The sequence below is a fragment of the Ciconia boyciana genome, chromosome 1, assembly GCF_034638445.1.
Source record: "Ciconia boyciana chromosome 1, ASM3463844v1, whole genome shotgun sequence".
Taxonomy (NCBI): Eukaryota; Metazoa; Chordata; class Aves; order Ciconiiformes; family Ciconiidae; genus Ciconia; species Ciconia boyciana.
This window is the reverse complement of record NC_132934.1, coordinates 27,853,372-27,875,988: the sequence shown is the minus strand read 5'-3', so window position 1 is coordinate 27,875,988 and position 22,617 is coordinate 27,853,372. Positions and strand designations below refer to the sequence as shown.

Here is a 22,617-nt window from a genome sequence, read left to right as displayed (position 1 = left end):
CCATCAGCCTCTCACTTTCCCCTCTCACTGACAACCGGCAGCACAGAGCAGGTTAGGAACAAACTTGAAAACAGGTCATGTCCGAGTTTGTCACAATGACAACACAAAGTGAAGGCCAAGGTTTTCTGCACCAGCTTTCTCTGTGGAGAGACGCTACAAAATACCAAAAGCTGAACTTCTCTTTGACCACTCTGGTGCAGGCAGGAGACATTTCTTAACACCTTCTCCCTTTGTGGGCTACAAATTGGTCAGCTCCCCATGGGATTAAAACCTGTGGGATTTGCCAGCATCTTATGGCTACCAGAAGCTCACCCACTACCTTCTGCCCAGACCAAAAGAAGGATTGCGCTAAAATACAGGAAGAGTCTGGGAACTTATTATTAGCAACACCTCAACTCTGGTCCACGATCTTGACACAATTGTGCTTCAGGCCTCCCTGGAGGAAAAGGACACAGACACATGCTGGCCTTTTGCCTGGCCTCCAGGACAAGCTGAAGATGCAGCTGTGAACAGAGCTGAAGTGAGCAGAGGAGAGCTCTGGAGAGTTCTATGGGCAGGGAAGGGGGTGGAAATCAAAGTCAAGAAGGGCAACAATAAAACAAAGACATGTACTAGATTACAAAGTTTATTAAATATCAAGTTGGAACGGAATGCCTGGAATTAAATACAGTGTATTAGCTTCACAAAAATGTATTAATATAAAAAGGATCAGAGTGTCACAGCAGCATTCATTGCTTTCCTCACTCCCTGTTAACTCAAGTCCTTGAATTAGTGGGTAAAACCCCCAAATTTTTCCAGTCTTAATTAATCTCAGTACAACCATTCTTACTTTTCCAGAATTGGGACTTTGTTCTATAATCCTCTGATTGCTAGTGACTTTTGCAGACACAAAATGACAACTTCAGATCTTCAGTAACAACAGGCAACTCCCTGAAATAAGTAAAACTGATTGCTTTGACACAAATGTCCCACAACACTGGCCAACATCTGGGCTACAGCCACCATATCATCAGCTGCTAGGATAGGCAATCTTTTTGTTGCTGCTGTCACACAAGTTTTGGAAAGTACCGAGGAGACTGAAGGTTGATATATTAACATTCCTTTTTCCCCGCCCAGATGAAGTGTTTCAGGTGCACCACAGGTGTTGATGTAGGAACTGCAAATGTCTAAAGCTGCAGCAATTTTTAATACAAAAATCAACATGAATACCATGAGAGGCAATGGGCACAAACTGAAAGACAGAAGGTTCAGTCTGAACATCAGGAAACACTTTACTGTGAGGGTGACTGAGCACTAGCACAGGTTGCCCATGGAAGCTGTGGAGTCTCCATCCTTGGAGATACTCAAAAGCCAACACGGTCCTGGGCAACTGGCTCTAGGTGGTCCTCCTTGAGCAGGGGGGGTGGACCAGATGACCTCCAGAGGTCCCTTCCAACCTCACCCATTCCGAGGTTCTCTGACACAAAACAAACATACCAAAAAGACCACATAACAGCTGTCTTGGCACTACTATACACTCACAGTATTTTTAAGCCTAAGGCGCATAAAGTGACAGCAATGTAAAGTGCCCTATTCTCCAGCTTGAACACTGGTAAAACTTTCACTGTATCAGCAGATATATTCACTGCATCAGGACTGAAGCAGCAGGCTCAAAGCACATCAAATAATGTCCTAAGCATTAAAATAAACACTGGAAACATTAAAAACACATAGAATGAAAGGACTAAACAGAACAAAGGGAATGCTTTTGTTAAAACACAGAACGTGAGTGGAGCAAAATAATGCATCTACCTTAATAAACATTTTGACAGTTCTGTCAAGCTCAAGAATCAAGATTAGTCAATCTGCTAGTCAGAAAAAATAGTTGTGGTTCTTATTCTGAGTGCAAAATAAAACAACTATGTATCAACAAACCAACAGGTAAGTGCAATGTGCTTGACATCCATTTAATTGAATATAAATTCTAAGTCTGACTGCAGTAAACATGTTTATCACATGTGAACTGTGGAATGGGAAACCATAGATGCATTATGTAAACAAAATGATTTCCAGAGCCTTTCCCTAGCATTTTGTTCAAATCAGGTAATTTTTGGTTAAAACATCACGGTACTCCTGTATTGCCCTGCAAAGTGGATCCTGGTCAACATGGAAATTTTTTGAAGAACCATCAGTGGATACCATGGGAGAAGCTCCAGCAGATCCAGTTTCAAGTTCAGCAGTGGCTAGGGAGAAAAGAGACAAGACTCCTGGTGTTACTTTTACAGTAGACACGACCAAATAAGTCACTGTAAAAACGTTATGGGTAACCGGAGAGACTACAATCCAGAAAGACTGAAAAACTTCCAAAGGAACATAACAATGAAAGGGCTAGGCACAAACGAAAACACACATTTTTTTTTTCCACATTTGCTTATCAGTCAATGGTATTTCTAAAGCTAGTGGAAGAAATTCCAGAGGCTACACACTGAACATCTTCAGGGAATCCACAAATGACTCCTGCTTACACCAGTGCTAAGTTTAGCTCCCTGCAGACCTCTTCAACCTCAAGGGTCTGTTTTCCTTAAATGTTCAAACCAGTGATTTATTGGAACACTACTCCTAAAAACCAGCTTCTGCATTCACTGCGACAAACTTTAAAAGAATCTGCCTGTGAAAACGCAAACACCTTTGCACTGCAGTCAGGCCAGGATGTCTCCCAGCCTGGCACCTTCTCTAAGGGGGTGTCTTTGTAACTCGCTCTGGAGAAACCCTCCTTCCACCATGAAAACACATACTCAATGAAAGCAAACCCACTTTGCCATCTTTCTCCAGCTGCCTTTTCCAGACAAGGTCCCCAAACCAAAACACACTCTGTGACTCCTAGCAGATGCGCAATTATATTCAAAATGCACATGGATGCAATGCAATGGCTTTATGTCCATTCAGACATACGGAAAGAGCTATGAAGCAACAGCTGAAAACTCTTTATATGATTAAAAGCATACAGGAATAGAAGGAAATGCTCTCAGGGGCTACCTGTTTTGAAATAGCACCAATCACTGCAAAGCAGTGAGACTGGAGGAACAATTATGAAATAGGTGGAATTCCTCTTTGGACACCTGGCCACATATTATAGAGCATGTTTTATGCTATGCATTACAAGCAATCAACTCATGTTTGCCTAAACACTACTGAATGATCTTTTCCTAAATAAAGGATATATTTTGTCACTGATTATATTCTTCTTGCTTATTCAAAAAAAGACTGCAACATATAAGCTACAAATACAAGCAATGAATAAGAGACACCAAAAATCAAGAACTAAAGGCAGAGAATGTGTCTGGTATGGTTTAATGCTGAATGCAGTTGATGTACATGGAAGGAGAAGTGATGGCTGAAGTCTATAAGAATCTTATCTCAGGGCTTCTTTTATGTTTCATGTTTGTGCTTGAGGATTAACTGTAGTGAAAGGTGACTTCAGCTTAATCTATGTGTATCTGTGTGGGGGAAATGGGTTAGTTTTCCTTGCAGTTTTTTTTTTTTTCAGGCAACTGCATAACATTCTATACAGTATTTTGGTAAGCAGGAAGTTTTCACATTCAAGTCTAAACTGGAAAGCTGGCAGAAAAAACCCCTGTGCTTAGCACAGAAACTTGACAACTTTCAAGCCGTTATTTTCAAGAGTTAGGAACAGTCATCACCTTCCTTAAAAGCACTCCTAACATAATGACACCTTACCTTGTTCAAGTTCTTTAGTGATTTTTTCATCCAGTTCCCGCCGTACCTAGAATTATGCAGAAAATATACAGTTAATATTTTAACAGTTACATTTTTGTAATATTAAACTTCTAAAACATTCTTAAAACCCACACATAATGTGACAAAAACTAAAAATATCATCCCAAATACAGACATCTTGTTGGGGTTTGATTTTTAATGAACAGAAACTCTTGGTCAGCCAGGCTGTAGCATTCTCATTGCTGAGCAACATTAACTGTAGCACAAAACAATCTGTAACTCACCAGATGGATTATAACTGGGCATTTAAAAAAAACACAGGAAGAAAGCACAGTGAAAGCATGGCTAAACTCTATCATCAAATTCATGAACAGAATGTCAGCTAAATGCCAAGATATGCACAAATGCCATCCATAAGGACAAATTCAGTTAAGACTGGCTTCTGCAACTTCATAAGAGAAGAGGTGCAACAGCAGCTGCTGCAGGACTGACATATTCCATTGTATAGAAAAAAGCATGCACCAATATTCTTCTTTTCTCCACCTTAAGATGGAAAATTGAAAGATCTCTTACAGATCATGCCAACATTTTTTTGTTATTGCAAATACCATGACACATATATAAAAATATAAACACACACACAATTTTTTCTTGCAAACTTTGTACTAAGAAAAGATAGCAACAGCTACAGCTTCTACACAACAAGTGCTGTAGGTTTTATCATGTGACCAAAATCGGCTTGGATCACTAGAAAGGAGCACTTACCCCTTTCTCCCCTAGAAAGTGGTTATTGCTTACCAATTAAGTTATTCTTACTTATGATTCTGACTTCAAAGTCTTCACAAGAAGAGAACAGATCTTTTGAAGAGTCATAGTCCAAGTGCTAGATTCTGTTTACATTTGATGATACTTGTGACTCCTACATTTTTTCCATCAAGTCTGTGACACATAGAAGTGATTTTCAAAACAGATACCATACAGCTTCCAGGCCTATGACGGCCACGAAGATGCTGAAGGTCTTGGACCATGTGATCTATGTGGAGGCTGAGAAAGCTGTGACTGTTTCTTTACTGGAGTAGAGAAAGCTCAGCGGGACCTTATCTATGTGTATAAATACCCAATGGGGCCAGTAAAGAAGATGGAGCCAGACTCTTCTCAGTGATGCCAAGTAAAAGAACAAGAGGAATGGGCATAAATTGAAATAGAGGAAATTTCATTTTAACATAAGGATTTTTATTTTTAAATTTTTTTAAAATTGTAAGCATGGTCAAACACTGGAACAAGTTGCCCAGAAAAGGTTGTGGAGTGTCCATCTTTGGAAATGTACAAAAACCTGAGCAACCTGCTATGGCTGACCCTGCTTTGAGCAGGGGTGGGGTTGGACTAGATGATCTTCATAGACCCCTTCCACCTTCACTCATTCTGTGATTCTCTGATTTCAGTACCAAATCCCTGAGGGAATAAGTATTTATTCTATGAAATGAGCAGGCTCACCTAGCAACATACCAACAAAGAGAAGAACTGAAACACTGTACAAGGTACTCAACAGGCCATAGAGACCAAAAGCCTCAGTAAGGGGAAGCACTCTGCAAACCCTCACAAGAGGAGCAGTAACAGGCAGTAACTGCAAGGGCCGAAGAAGTGGAGTCGTAAATGAGCAAAGTGAAGGGAAGGGCCCTCTCTCCGGGACTACAGGGATAGCTGCGACCAAATTCACTAGCTCCTCCAGGGGAAGAACCACGCAGTAGTACTTTGTTGGAATAGTCTGTGCCTTCACAACTAGAAGAGAGCAGCACAGATCTGAAAGAACAACAGAAAAGGACCCCTCAAATCCCCAAACCTCTAATTGTTTTCAAGCAGGTACAAGCAGCAGCAAAATCCTGGGGAGAAGGGACCCCCTAACACATGAAGTGAGACATAAGTAACGGAAAAAAAGCAGGAAAACTAATGCCTAGACCAAAAGATGATACAAAACCAGGACCAATCCTAAGAAAAGCAGTAGTAGTTGAGGTGTTAGAAGAAACCACTTTCCCTCGTTTCTGGAGCCTTCACAACGACCAGAAGGCCCACAGGACCCTCCGCAACATGTGCGGATGGATCAAGATAAGAAAAAGATCTTGTTTTCCTCTTATTCATTCCATTATCATCTTTGTGATTCTCATCCATGCCTGAGGAAAGAGGAATAGGTGGAAATAAAGCCGGACAGACTGGTTTCTGAAAAGGGGATGAGGAGCCAGACAGAATACACCCTTGAGGACTATAACTTGCCTCCACTGTTCTCCTTCCCCCCCAGTCCCCTGGAAAAGGCATCACAGCTGACTATCCCAAACCTCCTGAGCAGTAAGACAGTAAGGATGACAATTCAGATTCCAGAAAAGCTTCTGCCAGACTACAGTCACAGAACTGGAAAGCAGAACAGTGATTACTATCTCTTCTGTACTAAGTTCTACACTGAGGTACTTCTCATCTCACTGCACATCTCTTCAGGAAGTAACATACTGGGTTCCCTTGCAACAGTCACCTTCTCAAGAATTCTTTTTCAGAAAGCCATATTTACTACTTACCCACGTAGGTTGCTTGAGCACAGAATAAGTTGGATCCTGTAAGACTCCATGAGCTGATACTCAGAGTCTAGGAACTCAACTTCAGAACAGTACTGGTACTCCAGACACAAACTAGCAAGAACTTTTTGAACATCAGAACTGGTAAGGAGGGTAAACCAGCCTACTCCTATAGTTTAATGAAGTTCCATTATAGCAGATGAAATCCATACACTGTAATCTTACAGGTGGTTAACTACTACAGAAGCCATAACATTACAAATATATAAAGCATGAAAGTACTCTGCAGCAGTCATTCTTTCACTTGGACAAACTAACAAGTTCAAAATATTTGCAGTATTAGGAAAATGTGAATGCATCAGTAAGTTTTAATCAAAACCTAACAGCATAAATAGACAAAACATTTCCAGTATAAAATACCACCCAACATTAAACAATACTGGCTACAAACCTTGTCATGTATCTGGCTGCAGAGAAGAGAGAGAAGAACAGATTTTTGATTAAGGAGCTGAAGAAGAAAGAAAAACGGCCTTAAGTTCAAAGGTCTTCAGTGAGAAATAAGAACATGGCCTACATGTAAATGAAGCAAGTAAAAAAGCTAACAATACAAAGACTGCTACAATACAAGAGTGCAGACGGAAAACAAAATCAGAAAAGAAACAGAAATTGAGAGAGCAGGAAGCAGACATTCCCTTTCTCATGTTATGTAGGAAAACTGGTTTCATAAATCCACTAATTCACACTGGTTGCAGCTAGCAGAGTTCACAATTATTTTCTATGTCAACACACCCACATTAATTTTCACCAGCCTTTCGCACAGCTGTTAGGATTTAAGCTTGACATTTGTTAAACCTAACAACAGGACTCCAGACCCAAAAACTCCTTGCAGCAGACATTCCTTGTCTTAGTCTATGGACTAAAGCAGCAGTTCCCAAATTATGGTACATAGACCACTAGCAGTATGTCGTATTTGTGTTTCATCTGCTTGATTCAGTTTAGTTCTGGATGGTGACATGCCAATTCATGAGCAGTTTTGGAGTCAGCAGACCAGATCATAAAAAGACAAAAAGACCCCATCAAAGATCTCTCTACTCCTGTAAAGGACAGGCAATACACATGTACATCCTTCTTATGACACAAGTCCTACTATGAAACAAGTTTCAGCCAACCTCCTTCCAGAACATAATGAACTGCTAGTTGCTACAGTCACTGTTTGTAATTACATGCACAGAATTTTTCAAGTACTTGTAATTTATTCCTCATTACTGGAGTTCTAATAAAAATAAAAACAATCAAAAAACCCCAAATATATTTGCATGTGATTAGCATTTTACTGGTTAATTACTTGTGTCAATATGAACTTCTTTATATTTTTCAAGATACTTTCGCACTTTCAGTTGAAGGTTATTAATTTCTGTAGCATATATATTTGATAAGGGGAAAGGGGCTATACTGTAATGGAACACATTTCTTTATGTTTTTTTAAGAATAAAATGTTCATTTTTTGCTGAGCTTGCAACATGACCATCTTCAAAATGTAAGGCTATATGCATAATCACAGACATTTGCTTGTCGTGTTAAGTAGTGGTTTAGGAAAACTGAAATCTTTCAAGCCTTTAAACTCCAAATTTCTTAGTTATGTCTAAAAGACGTAACTGTGTCCACTTGCCAGAGAAGCACTTCTTCCTCTTGTTTGCAATCAGCACCATTTACCAAAGTTTTTTCCAACAGTTGCATGGACAAAGAATTAATACCAGCATTTTGAATAATAGCAATGTGAAGTCTTTTCACCTCCTTGCCCCTGAAGCTATTGAAAAGCTTTTGCACAAACCAAATTTACATAAACGTCCTTCTCTTAAGAACGGCATGTCTTCTACTTCAAATAGCCTTTCTCACCTTGAGGAAGCTACTGTGAGAAACACCAAATCTGCACAGAGAGCTTTGACTAAAAAAAGAAGCGCAAGACGACTACCTGAGGCACACTGCAATTTAAGCTCCTTAACTCCCTGTCATTATGAGCTTTAGTGGCAGGAGCACTTGTAATCTCCAGCCAAGAAGGCACTGCTCAGCTTGAATTTAAAGGCAAGACAAATTCTGCAGAAGGGAACCAGGTTACTGGAAAAAATCTGAGGCATAACTGAAGCAAACAGTGAAGTGAAGAAAAGGCTTAGAGTCAGAGAAACTCTTCTGTCTTTAAATAATGTGGTGAACAGGCAGAGTACTAAGCAGCATAACTGGCAAAGTACTTCAAAATAGACTAAAACTGTAATCTCTGAATTCCTTCCTCATGTGGCAACTTGTCTACTGAATGACACAGGACTCCCGCAGAAATGACAGCACAGACTGTGCATCTTGTAATGTTGCATCTGGAAACCGATCGAGATTCACTATGCATTATTGTATGCAGAGGGATACATGCAGTTTTTCCCTTTCGTTGCTTCCTGACTTAAAGCCTTATTTTCCAATTCAATCCTCTTTTTTTAGACGCACATGTCAGGAATTCTGTACTTTCAGTTCCTCAGAGATACGGTATGGCTTCAAACACTGTTCATGACATACTGCACCCAGTTGAGGAAACTTAAGCCAGCAGTTCTAAGTGAAGTACCTACTTAGATGCATGTCCTCTAGCAACTACTGTACCTCTGAGAACCCTGTTCCTTTTTCTGAAGGACTCTGAAAGAGAAGATCAGGTCTTAAGACTTTCCTGAATACATTGAACATTGAGTGGCTTGAGTCTACAGACAGTGCCATTACAGTGAGTCTCAGTTGTTCCCTAACTGGTGATTACAGGAAGAAATATCACGAAAGGATGTGCAGCTGGATTTAGTAACAGGGAGGATAAATTCAGACCGGTAATTCTGAGTCCCAGAGACCAGCCTTCTGCTTTGATTGAGGGAAAACAGGCAGGCTGAGATTCCCAGCTTTTTCTTAAGAGAACGTGGCAGAAATGGTAAGAAATGGGTAAGGTCTCTGAAGATTAGCAATAGTTTTACTTGCCTTCATTCAGGGAAGAAAACTTTAGAATTTAATACTGTATTAGAATTAAAAGCTAATCCCGAGAAGACAAACTCTGTATAGTAAGAGCCAATTACCCTCAGATCCTCTGCTGACAGCAAAGTAAAAGTCTCTGTAGGTTCTAAACAAGATCAGAGAGAACTTCAGGGGACTAAGTCCTACTAACAAAACTGCACTAGGAAGGAGAAGTTTAGGTATATAAGAAAGCCCCCAAGCTAACAAACAGAAAACCCCACCTGCCATCAGTTAATTGGAGACTGCGGAAATGTCACACATAATTGTTCAGCTTCCTTGAGAGTCTGCTCAAGGCTGATGGGTTTTTTTTGGGTCTCTTTTTTAAACCTTGAAAGTGAAGCCTCAAAAAACAGTACCAAAACCTAAAAGCATTCCCCAGCATGGCAATCCATCACAAAATGCGAGACACACATACTCTGAAAAGAAACTTTATAGTTGCTGTTGAAGTCAGGACACTGAGCGAGAACGGTATCACCATTCTCAGATCTAATGCACACTTTTCTTGGAATCAGCTAAAATGTTTCTCACGATTAGATTTGCGAACCATTTTTTCACAAAGCGTTGAAGCAGCCTATGTAACTATTTGAAATCTATATCTGCATATGTTAGCAACTGGATAAAAACAACGAGCTATGAAATAGCCTTTAAAAATATTTAATTTCTGTAATACACTGAAGGGAAGCTAGTAAACCAGTAAAGGTATCTATGTTGATATTGACAAAACTTTGAGATGCCCAGAGAGTTCCAATTTCTTCTGGAAAATTTAAATGGAAAGGACTACCTGAAGAATGTTGCTGTAATTCAGTTAAGAAGCACTGAGAACTCCCACTTTCTTTCCCTTCACCGTCTTTTTTTTTTTTCCTGTTTCTTCTTCTTGAAAAAACGCACAACTGTTAACCCTTTTCTTTAAAACTAGGGCAGCTTTTTTCCTAGAAGTGGGATGGTTTCCTCCTTTGCCTTTTTCTTCTTTTAATAGCTTGCTCCCATCCCTCTGTCCATTCTTCTCCTCGCTTGTTCCCTGCTCCCTACCCCTCTTGTTCCCTTGTCCTGGCCTTCTCCTTATTTCATTTTTGCAGTGGGTCCCTGAATTTTGCCTCCTTTCCACTGCCTGCATGCAGAACAGCCCTACAGATGGTACAGTACTAATTGCCTCCCGAGTTCTTTCTGTGATGTATGTCCACACCTCTGACCTGAAAAACACATTCACAGTGATACAGAAAAGTTAATCTCTCTAACTGCCACTGCTATACATTACCTACACTGCTTTGTCCATTTTTTTGTTTGCTTTCTTTTTTTAAAGCTGGTGCAGTATGTAGACATACTGTTTAAATGGGTTCTTTCCAATGTGGGTGGGACCACTGAACTGAGATGGACTTACAAGTGAATGAATACTTCTCAGATTAATTCAACAACAGAATATGTGAGGGATAGAACACTGACTGAATAGAGAAGCTTGTCCACGCCTCAGTCCTATGCTAGGTGGGAAACTGATTGACATCTGGTTTCCAAATCTCACGATATAATGTTCACCATTCTGTGAGGGATGTGCTATCACACTGACTGCTAGTTACAGGGCATACTTTGACCAGAGGTATTACAGAGGTTGCAGCATTGCTGCAAAATTAGAAAGCTGTGAAGACTCCTGAGGAGTAGTTAACTTCACCTTTTCATGTAATAACACATAGTTATTTAGAACTACAAAAAAAAAATGCCTCCTACACATAGTATACATCTCGCACTGAAGTATACAGCGAGAAGTTACGTGATCCCATTCATATAATCCTATTTTTGAAGCAACCCTTTGTTGGTATTAATGTACCAAAACAAGTTCCAGCGAAGAAACTGCTAGAATGAAGACCAGTGAAGGAAAAGGTGACTCAAAGACATCTGATGGGATTTTGCACTCATCATAAAAAGTTAGCCATTTTAAATAGGTCTTACATACTATATGTTAAAATTTAATGAAGAGCTTAGCTGGGAACTTCCTATGCCACAGTATTCTTTATCACAGTTTCTCTTGTAAAAGAATGGAGTTACACAGTTCATTATTTAGATGTCAGTATTTTTTGGCCTTTGAGCACTCTTGGAAATTTGTACAACCCTGACAACCAAAAGTCTTCACCCCTACCACATAGTTGTGTATTGTTTTGATGATTAGCAGTTGTTTCGGCATATTAGACCATATGGTTTGGAACTATAAATGGATTCTAACTTCAGGCTAAAAAGCATAACCTTGCTTATGGATACTCTTTAGGAGTAGTTGAGAACAGTATTTCAAAATGCTTACCTTAGCCACATAGGCTTCAACCCTGTTTCTTGATGATAATGCATTCCCAGTTGGGCTTAGGAAGCTTCCTCCTAGACTTAGACTTCTGTTCAGTGCCAAATTGTTGCCAAGATGTCCCAGTTCAGTTGAATACAGAACTGGACTTGCAGCCAGACCTCCACTGACAATGCTGCTTGCGATTAAAGATTTGCTTCTATGGCGTTCCTGAAGGAGCTTAGCGTTGGCTTCTGCTAGTCTTTCATTAGCTCTGAAACATTCAGAAGCATACAAAGAATTATCTTTGGTAGTAACACTTTCACAAAGTTACCCTCCAGGTCTTTGACTATTATTCGACTTCTGAAAGTGGAAGGGATTAAAAGCATCCAAAACAAGAACATCATTTGATCTGAGGTTTTTTGGAAAAATCTATTTCTAAGTAGTCACACAACCTGCAAGGAGCAGCAAGAGAATGAGCAACACTTAGAACTTCTCAGCATTAGGGCTTCAAAGCAATCTGTGAACGCCATCTTTTTACATAGCTTCTTCTGAAAGTTACGTCACCTGCACAAGAACTCTGGGCTACCCTCCCTTTCCCAAGGAAAGCTCAAACCTCAGACACACTGCTAAAATGGAAGCCAAAAAAAGATTGTTTTTTTTTTTTTGCTTCACAGAATCAAATTCTGTTCTCTGAAGGGCCTATCCTTATTCAAGCAGTAAAGGACATTAAATTTATCTTTTCTGCCATACACAGAATAAGAGGACGATGTTATTAGAGATTGGCAAGAAGGCTGCCTGTTAAGACACAATCAGGTTAAAAACTACACTATTAATGCCATGATCAGTGGTGTTACTGCTGGAATACTAAAGAGAAATGAAGACAGTTCTAATGAAGGGGAAGGCTCTTAAGGTGCTTTTCTCACAAATATGCCATCTTATGCTTACATACATAATGCTAACCAGCTGTAGAAGAGGGATTTTAGGAGGAAAATGCATGAGGAAAATGCATGAGGAAAAAGTAGTATCTTATTACCACTCCAAAAAAGCATGGACTTACCTTTCCAGTTTATTTGCTAGGCATCTTCTAATTTTTACTTCCTCCAGATACAGCTCTTTGTACCTTTCCACTTCTGCCTGTGTGGATTCTTTTTGAAAAATACTGTCTTGTTGGGTATTTTTTATCCTGTCCAATTCACATTCAAGATCTCTAATTCTGTGTTTTAGCTGGTTTCTCAGTGAAGCATGATGACTGGCTCTGATTTGTTCTAATCTGTCCTGGGAGGCTGCCTGCGTCTGAAGCAGATAATGCACTTTCAACCACCGCAAAGAAAAAGAGAACTCTCCCCACCAGTCAATTACACATACGCAATTTCAAGGGCCCAGCTTTACTCAGTGAGGCAACGGTGCCTCCTCACAACCATCAGCAATCCAGGCAGAACCCTGGCACTACCACAATAAATAATTCTTTTCAGTCAGAAAGAACCCCCCTCTTGCCACTATTGCTCATCAAAGCTACTATTGAAGGAACACTGTCTCTGTAGGACAGGGCATATAGAAAAGGATTCCTCAAAGAAATTATGAGGATCCCTCACCTCCACCCCCTCACCCCAACTTTGGTGACTTCTTTTCTGAGCACTTTCCCCTGTACAATGACAAAGCAGAACCTGTATGGCCATGACAACTGTAAGTTGCAATACCCATTTAAGGATGAACGGCAAGAACAAGACCAGCGGACAGCGACACCCCCGCCAAGAACTGCAAAATGGAAACCTACCTTGGGCAAGCTTTTGATTCAGGGACCTGCAGGCACATTACACGCACTTGAAAGCACTCTTGCCCAACCATATTCCCTTCTCCCACTGCCCTTCAGGAAAGACAGAAGTACAGCACTACCACACAGAATCGGGCACCAAAAAAAAAAACAACTTAAAAATGATGACCACAACAAAAGTATGTAACAGAGACTACAGACACAAGTGAGAAATTCACTTACCTGCAAAAATAGATTGACTTCTTGTAGTTTTTGTCTTATTTCTTGTCCGGCTCGTTCTTCCATCTCTCTTTTATATTGTTCTAGTTGACTGTGATCCACCATGTTAGTCTCCAAACGATGTTTGAGGTTAGCCACCTCTTCTTTCAGCTGGCATTTGCTCTTCTCCAGTTTTTCATGGTTCCCACGCATGGCGGACAACTCTTCTCGCAAATCCTGATTTTGTGCTTCTAGCTGCATGCATTTTTTAGACTCTATCTCCAGCTGCTGGGAAAGTTCACCAACCTGTAGAGAGCCCCCCCCCCCCCAAAAAAAAAAAAAAGAAAAAAGAACTCAGAGGGATCTAAAATTAGTCAATTCTGTGAAAATCCGTAAAGGGGTTGGCCATCAAGACTGTATTTGTTATCTGCTGAGTCAGTAATAAAAAAAAAAAAGTGAAACCAGGCTCTTCTTTTGAAACAAGAACAGCTTTCACATAATTTCTGATAGGATCCCTCAGGTTCCCATCCTTTCTCAGTTCTGCAGTAGGTCACAGACGAAGAGGTACCAAACTAGCAGCATTTCACTCACAGGGCTAGGTTGAAAAGCACTAGGGCTAGTCTTCCGTGAGATGCTCATATGCTCATGGGAAATCAAACACACCCACACCTAGCCACCTTCTGGTTTCATCAGAAACAACAAAACAAACAATCCCCTCTTTTAGAGGGATTTTTACATGCTGTCAACACAGTGAAAGCTTCATTACAGAATGGACAAGACAAGAAGCAGATACTCTTTTTTTCCATTACATTGAAAGATTTGTAAATAGTGGTTCAGAACACAGCTTTTACAGCAGTGGTGGAGGAAGTCGTATTCTCTCTAGGTCAAAGCTGCTGTTTATTTTCAAAAATTTGCAGGAAGTATCAGATTTCAATAGGTCCCAATGGTCAATTATAGCTCTGTCCTCCTCTTCCCCCTCTCCAGAAACATACCTTTTCTATACCTATTGAACATAAATCATGATGTCCTGCCTTTTATTAAAAAAAAAAAAAAAAAAAAGTGGAGGAAACTAGCATAGTAAACACTTGAAAGAGTCTCTAACAGAAAGTAGAAACTTTAGACTTATTTAAAACCACCTAAATGTAATGCTCTTTCCCATCATTCAAAATAACTCTCCCAACAGAAACACAAAAATGCTACTAACTTTCAGACTGAAAATGAGCCACTGCAAAGGCAGTTGACTCATTCTACAATAATACCTTCTAAACATGAACATAGCTCTGAAACATGGCTGCTTTAGCAACAAATCTGAGTCATGAGCAGAGAAGTAGATAATAGATTACATGCTAAAAAGAACAGCCAGAGCAACCTCAAGAGCACTTCTGGGTCCCCATGACAAGGGAAAGGTGGGCTGAGACAGCTACTAGCGAGCAGTAAGTTACAGAACTTTTTCTGCATCACCTCACTGCATCGTGCCCTGGGAAGCAACGACACCATTTAGAAAAGCAAAACCTGAACTGTATCCTCTCAACTCATGCCTAAGATGGGGTTCAAGGGGTGATCTTGGGCAAAGCCAACTTCATACAGTTGTTCTGAGTTATGGTGGTGTTACTTCCCTCTCCTCCTGAGAAGGAATTCATCTGTCAGACCTAGAAGATCCTGCCACGGGCCTCAAGCTGCAGCCAGGCCCGTGCCAGGCCTCACTGTTCTCAGCCCTGACCCTCACCCATGGACGTGATGTCCTGGTAGGACTGCAGATCTGCCTGTCCCTATGGACTGGCCTGGTGATCTGCATTCTTGGCTGACCCCACTTACTGTCACCGGACTCGGCCCATGAGGTCATGGACCCTGCCAGCCTTGCTGTGACTCTCAGCTCGCCCTTCCTCTACAGGACAGCTTGCCCTTGATGTGCCCTTGCAGATACTGCTTTGCATGTAACATTTTCATCTTTACCCATAATAACAACATCAGTATTATAGTCATAGTCATGTACTGCTGTAACAGTAGAAGGAGCATCAGGAAAAGTCAATCAATTCCAAAATACAGCCAAGAAAAAAAATCAACAACATGAAAAGAAGTGTAGGGAAAGAACAACACAGGTTTCAAAAGAAAAAACACTACCACCAAAAAACCCCAAACAAACCAGTGCTCACCTTTGTTCTTAATCTACCAAGTTCATTGACCATTTCCGAATACCTGTTCTTCATTTCTCCCTGCAAATTATGCTGGGACTCACTTACTCTCTCCTCATACACCCTTAGTTTCTTCATAGCTCTGCTCAGAAGCCTCTTCAACCTGCACAGCAAAATTAGTCAAGAAAACAATGAAGCAAAGGAACAACCAGCCTTTTTCACATACTCTCACGTAAACAGTGCAGACATGGCTTGCTTCATTTTTAATGTACTTGACACACCAGGGATTACTGAGAAAAAAAACCAGCATTCCAGTGCCACAACTCACTTGGAGGGTCCGAATTTCACCTGAGAAGAGGAATAAAGGACTTCCTTCCCCCAGGAGAACTGCAGGGCAACCTGCATATTTGCACTTCTTTCGGCAGCTACTGAAAACCATAGGCTCATGCACAGAAGCGCCTTGCAAGAACTAACACGAGGCTTGAATTTGCTCACAAACAGTTACGTACACCTATTTTTACGTTAAAGTTCAATAAAGCTTGACTTCTACTCAGGGATACCTCTTCACCATACTAAAAAGCCATACCTCTTACAGTCTTTCTGCAGTTCAATGTTTCTTTTCATTTCTTGGTCCAGACGCAGTTCGACTGGGCGTTTCAACTCTACCAGCTTCTTCACTTTCTTTCTTTCACTCTCACACTTTCAAAACAGAAAAGATACATGACACATGGCGCATAGGAACAGTATCTAGATGCAGTATGTGCATTCTCCACAGAGAAGCTGCAGTATGTCTCTATGTGTTAGCCAAGTTCCACAGAATGCCAAGAGACAGAATTCCCGAGAACATTTAATCACTTCAGGTTTCACAGGCCAGTCCTAACAGGCCAATCAGGCCAATCAAACAGGCCAATACCTAACAACAGAAATAGATGCCCTACTGAAGCAAAGGCCACCCTCTTCTAATGCTTCAAGGCAAAGAGGGGGAAGAGATGCTAGAGAACACTTTCGGCAGTTCCTCTGCTCATAGCAGGGATTACGTAGGTATGCACATCATGGGACAGCATAGTTCAATCTAAAGCTTTCATGGGATCTTCAATGACCAGCAGGCAGGGGCTTGTGGAGGAATTCGATCTTTTGGAATTCTTCAATGTTTTATTCCCTTCCTCCATCTCTTCTTTGTGTGTATTTACTTATTTACATGTTGTTCTTCCTCTTGGTGTTTTCTCAGCCAAACAAGAGGAGACCTAGGAGCTGTTTTCACTTTGTATTTCCATTTTCCCTCTACAGAAAAGGAGAAAAGGGAAAGACTGCCTCTTGGAAACTGGCAGCCATTTCTTGTTTCCCAAGCACTAGTTCATTTGGCCAGAATTCCTTCAGTACGTTTTTCTGCAAGGCTTTTAAGCTCCTGCTACCCCGAAAACATGCAGCAGCTCCTCCATACATTGCACTGAAAACATGAAGCATTTTAACCCTGCCCAGAAACCACAGGGGCAGAAGACCAGAAGGAATCCAAGGAAAGAACTGGGGAACTTCAGCCTTGCTCCATGTGCTCACTGATAGCAAACCACACTGGGAACTCTTCCCAATAGAACCACTCCAGAATTTACACAAAGATACCCAGCTACTTTTTATTCGCTTCCTGGATGATCCCCAAATGACAAAATACTCAGTGCCTGAATGGCAGGGATAACAGAAAAAGCAGAGTATGTAAAAACTCGACAAAAAGGTGAACATGGTTCTCCTGGGTATTGGCTAGGTGTCTGGAGAATTTTCTGGACTCACCTGTTCCAAGAGCTCAGCCTTTTCCCTGTCAAGCTGAGCAACACGCTCTTCAAGGTGGGATCTTGACTTCAATTGCTCCTCCCACATGCTGTGCAAGTCCTTTGATGTCAGAGCCAGCACATTCTGGTTTTGCATCTGTGAAAGCAACAGTGGTAAAAGAAAAAATTAAGGTGACCGGAAAGACAACACTGCAATAGAAAGCAGTAACTTAAATGGAAACAGGCCTAAGCTTTCCTCTCCCCATCCAAGATCTACGGTTAAGGTTAATGCGGCGTGTAAAACACACCTCAGGAAACATAACCAAGAACAGCAATTGAAGCTGGTGGAAAGAATGAACACTCTAGAAGTGACAAGATGAGGCTGCAGCTTTGGGGGATAAGACAACACACACAGAGGCATGCACAAAAATCACCCTACAACTTTCTTCTAAAGGTCCTCCAGAGTTCATGACGACACATACTTTGTAATATAATAATTCCTCTAGTGCCCACCACAGAAAATACCCTACCCTCACTGCTTCTGTAAAAACTGTACATCTCCTGAGAGCAAGAAAATGTTTTCAAATTGGCAATGCTATTTATGCTTCTACCCAAAGGGACAAAGATTTGCCTAACAGATGCATTTGAGTGGAACAGAACTTGCTGATTCAGTTCAAGTATAAAGAATGCAAGTTGACTAGATGCTTTTAATGGCATTCTGTAAGAAAAAAACAAGCAAAGAAAAAAAAAGATGCCTACTGATCTATAGAAAGTCATGAAAACCTTAGCACAAAGGCTTAGATAAAAAAATCCTCAGGGTGTACAACTTTCTCAAGTGTCCTTACAGAGCAGGTGAAACGGTGGGTCTTACGACAGAAGCTAACATGGTCTCAAGGGCAAGCTGTGACAAAGCTGCAAAGATAACATGGATCTCCCAAGTCCAGTCTTCTCTCTCAGCTTTCAACCTCAGATCTCCCTCCTGCCCACAACATCCATCCTATCCATCATCTGCCATGCTTTAACTCCAGTAGGCAGCTAAGCACCACACAGCCACTTGCTTACTCCCCCCGGGTGGAATGGGGGAGAGAATTCATCAAACAGATCATGCTGATGAACACAAGTATCTCACACACCACCACACAGATACAAAACACAGAAGCAGGGGAATGAGGAAGTTTACAGCCTTTTCCTTTGAGGGTGCCTTGCCCTAAAACCAGAACGGTATTTGTCAGCTGACCCGTGCCTACACAGCCCACCTGATCTTTTCATCAATTACCTGCACACAATAAATTCAAAGACTAAAACAGTCATTCACAGAAGCCAGTCATGTACCTGCTGATGGTGGTGGTCCTCTGCAGCTGCCTGTGTTGTCTGTAAGCCAGTTATCAAGTCTTCCAGGCGGTTATGAACCTACAGAAGCATTAAAAGAAGCAAGACGACACACTATGACTTTGAGACTGAAGTTTATACCTCATTACCAAAAATAAATATTACATACACCTCTTCACCTCTTTATTCCTACAGTATTTAGACCCAGCACCAGTGATCAAAATGGCCTTAGTTTGATGCCACTGTAAAACTGTTAGCAATCATTGCCTCTGCCATTTGCTTCAGGGAGAGGGAACACCATGCGGGATACAAAGAATCTTCAATGAAAACAGGCAGGAATAGCTTTTCTCATCCACAGTACATTTGAAAACCATGCCCTGTTAACCAAGGGGGAAGGAACAGCATCGTGACTGCCTTCCCTCTTCTCTTGTCAGTATCAGTACATCACAAAGTTCAACTTTCATATGTAGTTATTTTAAAAATCTCTTCAGCACTAATTAACAACTACAGTCGTAACAAGAACCCTAGTTCACTGGTTACAATACAAAAATAATTTGTTTCATACAGGCCACAGACGAAAGCACCTTATCTGAGCTAAAATTAACCACTGTGTAGGGGCACCAGGAAATTCCAAGGCTCACACTGAGTTCTGCAAATAGTACCACAGGCATTCCTCTTCACTGTTTCATGAAAACAAACACACACCAAGTGGCCAAAGGAAAAGCACTTCTGCACAGCAAAAGCTCTAGGTAGTATAATTTTTGTTCCAGCCTGATGATGCCAGTCAGGCCTCTGGCATGAAGCACTTGGCATCAATATCCCCTGCAGAATTTCCACGAGTTAACCTGATGAATACCTTTAATGATACACATTGCAACAAGGGTCTGAAGCAGCATCTGATGTTATGATGGGTCTAAAGCAGACAATAGTTGCACCAGTGTATTAGTGTCAAATCGTTACCTTTTAGAACATTAAGTAGGACTTGCCATAGTAGCATGGGAAAACTCTCAAAACCAGAAAACTGGGGAATGGACCAGACTGCTTTCTGAGCAGCCTTTATTCAGCAGAATGCAGGAACTCAGTTCTCCTAGGCTCTCCAGGAAAACCTCATGTTAACATTTTCCCACAGAAATAGGTAACTAGGCTCGGGAGCTCACAAAAAGGGAAGTTTATGACCAGCTTACGGAGGCAGAGGCTTGCAGGTCTCTCTGAAGGGCTTCAATCCTATTGCTTTGTTGCTGGACTGTGGCTTCCAATCTGGCATTTTCAATTTCAAGGCTTAAAAAGAAATACAGGTCTTATTACAGAAATCCACCAGAGCACCAGTTCTGAAAGAACAGCATGAAATAACATAATCTAAAACAAAAGCATCCTTCAAAATCGTGTATTAACTTGCTGGGATGCAACAAGGCTATCCCGTTGTTTCCACGCAATCCCTCAAAGCGACAGACACCTTGCTTCACTGTGTTATTCTCTTACCGTTGCACGTGTTCTTCCAGTTGTTTTATAGTAGTATTAGTCCCAGAAGATGCCAACAGGAGGTCCTGCAGTTTCTGGGAAGAAGCTATTACTTCTCTTTCCTTATTATCCAAGGCAGTCTTCAAGTCCTGAACACAATGCTCAGAATGAAGATGCTGTTCTTCCAACTCCCGCAGCTGCAAAATCACAGTAAGAATCCACAGTAGTCAGGTGAGCCTTTATACAGAGGAGGCAACGGCTGCTGAAGAATTCAAGTACTGCATATATCTGCACATATCCTCTACTCAAAGAACTGCAATCATTTCAAGTACATTCAAACCTTCACTTCTACTAGCAAATGAACACAAACTGTGTCACTTCATCATCTCTTTTACTGGCCTCTCCCATCCCTACATTGATTTCCTTTAGCACGGTTCTAAGCACCGACACTGCCCCTCCTACCCTTTCAGTGACTCATGACACTCTTTGTTCCCCACTTGTTTGCTCCTCCATTGAAAATATGAATTAAAAAGTTCATCCTTCTCCTAAAATGAATTCACAACTCCCTCATAAGGAGATTTCAGATGATTTCTATTTCAAAACTCCGAGGCCTCTATACTTCAGTTTTCATAAGAACACTGCAAAAGGTGGTCCCCACCTCAGAAAGTAACTTACTATTCACTTGCAAGAAAGCGGCTTAAGGATGGCAAATTACAGCAGGGCCAAAGGGGGCGGCGGGGGGGGCGCTGACGATATATGCAGAATAAGTTACAAAAACATTCAGAATTGACAACAGGTTACCTGGTGGCGGCAGGGGGAAGTATAGACAGCATAAAAAAGCCCAAATGCAGTTCACTATTTCTACTGTTCTTCAGAAATCAGACAACCTGCTTGGCCAAGTCAAACGCAATAAGCTATAGACACATCAATTTATTTTACAAAGCATCTTGGCAAATACAAACCTTTGTCCAAGTAAGGACATAGTGTCCTCACGTCAAAGACCTTCCAATCATGGATGGTAAGTTTATAAAACAGTATAATTCATTCACACATCATTGAATCTATCCTGATGAAGTTTTCTTCTAGGTTTTAGGACAACATTTGCTCCTACTTTCAACAGTCACCCTCAAGATTTATTCATATAGTTACAGACATTACGTACCTTGGTTTTAACCTTTTCTAATTCCTTTTGCAAGCGCAATTTGTCTTCCTCTAGATCACTACGGTAGCGCGTAGTAACTTCAAGTGAAGCTTCTGACATAGATTGCTTTTTGAGAGCATCAGCAAGCTCCTGCTGCAGCTGTCTGACCATGCCCTAATGAAACAGTTAAACGAGCATGAAGAAAATTGTAAGAAAATGACATATGCCTTTACTTTAACTTATTTAATTATATAATTAGACATGTCTTCAGATTGAACTCAAAGGTATGAAATTTTGCCTGTCACCAGCAGGCATCTGCACAGATTATGACCTCTCTTCATCTTTCTCAGCTGAGCACCTCCAAACTATCAGCAGCTGTTCATGAGGATTTCTGTTTCCTAATACATAAAAAAGGCTCAAGTGTTATTCTTCGTGGAACAATACACAAGCACACACTGCAATCATGTTTTTTTTTCTAACAAAACCACAAGAAATCTGTTGTGATGTAAGGCTATAGTTTGACTGCAGATATTATTCTGATGACCAAAGGCAGGACTTCGTATTAGATCATTCTTTGTTCTATTCCTCCATTATATAAATATAATAAATGAATACATATATCTGAAAGCTCTTTTGAGATACACATTAAGTATATGTTGAATCACATCCTCTTACAGTCTTTTTACTGAGTTAATTTTAGAATAACAACTGCCTTTATACTGACAGATTAGGTTTACAAAAATCTGGATAGTTCATACATATATCTAGTATCTTCAAAAGTAACCTGTTATTTTGGTAGTAAGAATACAAAGCAATTCACAAACTAAAATGATTGACAGCACTGCTGGAGTTCTCCCCACTCTGTCTTAAAGTAACTGAGAAATGAAGAATAAAGTGGTTATCTGACACATGCAGATATCAACCTCACTCAAAGATTCTGGATTTGTTGTGAAGAAGGAAATGTAATTTCAAATCACTATTAAAATCATTAAGGGACACAAATCTTACACCAGAGTGTCTAAAGATTGAATGTGTATTGAATAGTTCCTATTTTCCAGAAAGTAAAGAAAGATTAAACAAAAAGGGTAAGGCGACTTTTAAATCATTGCTCTACCTGGAACTGGTAGAATACTCTATCAATAGATAAGACCCTACCTACTCCTAGGAACATATATAATAATGCATTCTCCCATTACCCATAGCTTTTTCAACTGTCTACCTATTCCTCACTCGCACCCCTGCCTTTATTTTCTTCCA

General features: G+C 40.7%; 1 protein-coding gene across 5 annotated transcripts in view; it reads right to left on the bottom strand.

Moving 5' to 3' along the window:
• Positions 1–627: 627 nt before the first annotated feature.
• Positions 628–22,617, bottom strand: part of ANKRD26 (ankyrin repeat domain containing 26) — a 63,073-nt gene continuing 41,083 nt past the window's right edge. For all 5 annotated transcript variants that reach the window (XM_072861243.1, XM_072861270.1, XM_072861278.1 and 2 more), the window contains 12 exons: positions 21,382–21,534; positions 20,241–20,416; positions 19,946–20,039; positions 18,765–18,842; positions 17,455–17,589; positions 16,259–16,371; positions 15,694–15,835; positions 13,565–13,846; positions 12,629–12,864; positions 11,596–11,842; positions 3,718–3,763; positions 628–2,222 (listed from right to left, as the gene is read on the bottom strand). In XM_072861243.1, the coding sequence (XP_072717344.1) occupies positions 2,074–2,222; positions 3,718–3,763; positions 11,596–11,842; positions 12,629–12,864; positions 13,565–13,846; positions 15,694–15,835; positions 16,259–16,371; positions 17,455–17,589; positions 18,765–18,842; positions 19,946–20,039; positions 20,241–20,416; positions 21,382–21,534 (1,851 nt within the window). In that variant the 3' untranslated portion in view covers positions 628–2,073. The remainder of the gene's footprint in view (positions 2,223–3,717; positions 3,764–11,595; positions 11,843–12,628; positions 12,865–13,564; positions 13,847–15,693; positions 15,836–16,258; positions 16,372–17,454; positions 17,590–18,764; positions 18,843–19,945; positions 20,040–20,240; positions 20,417–21,381; positions 21,535–22,617) is intronic.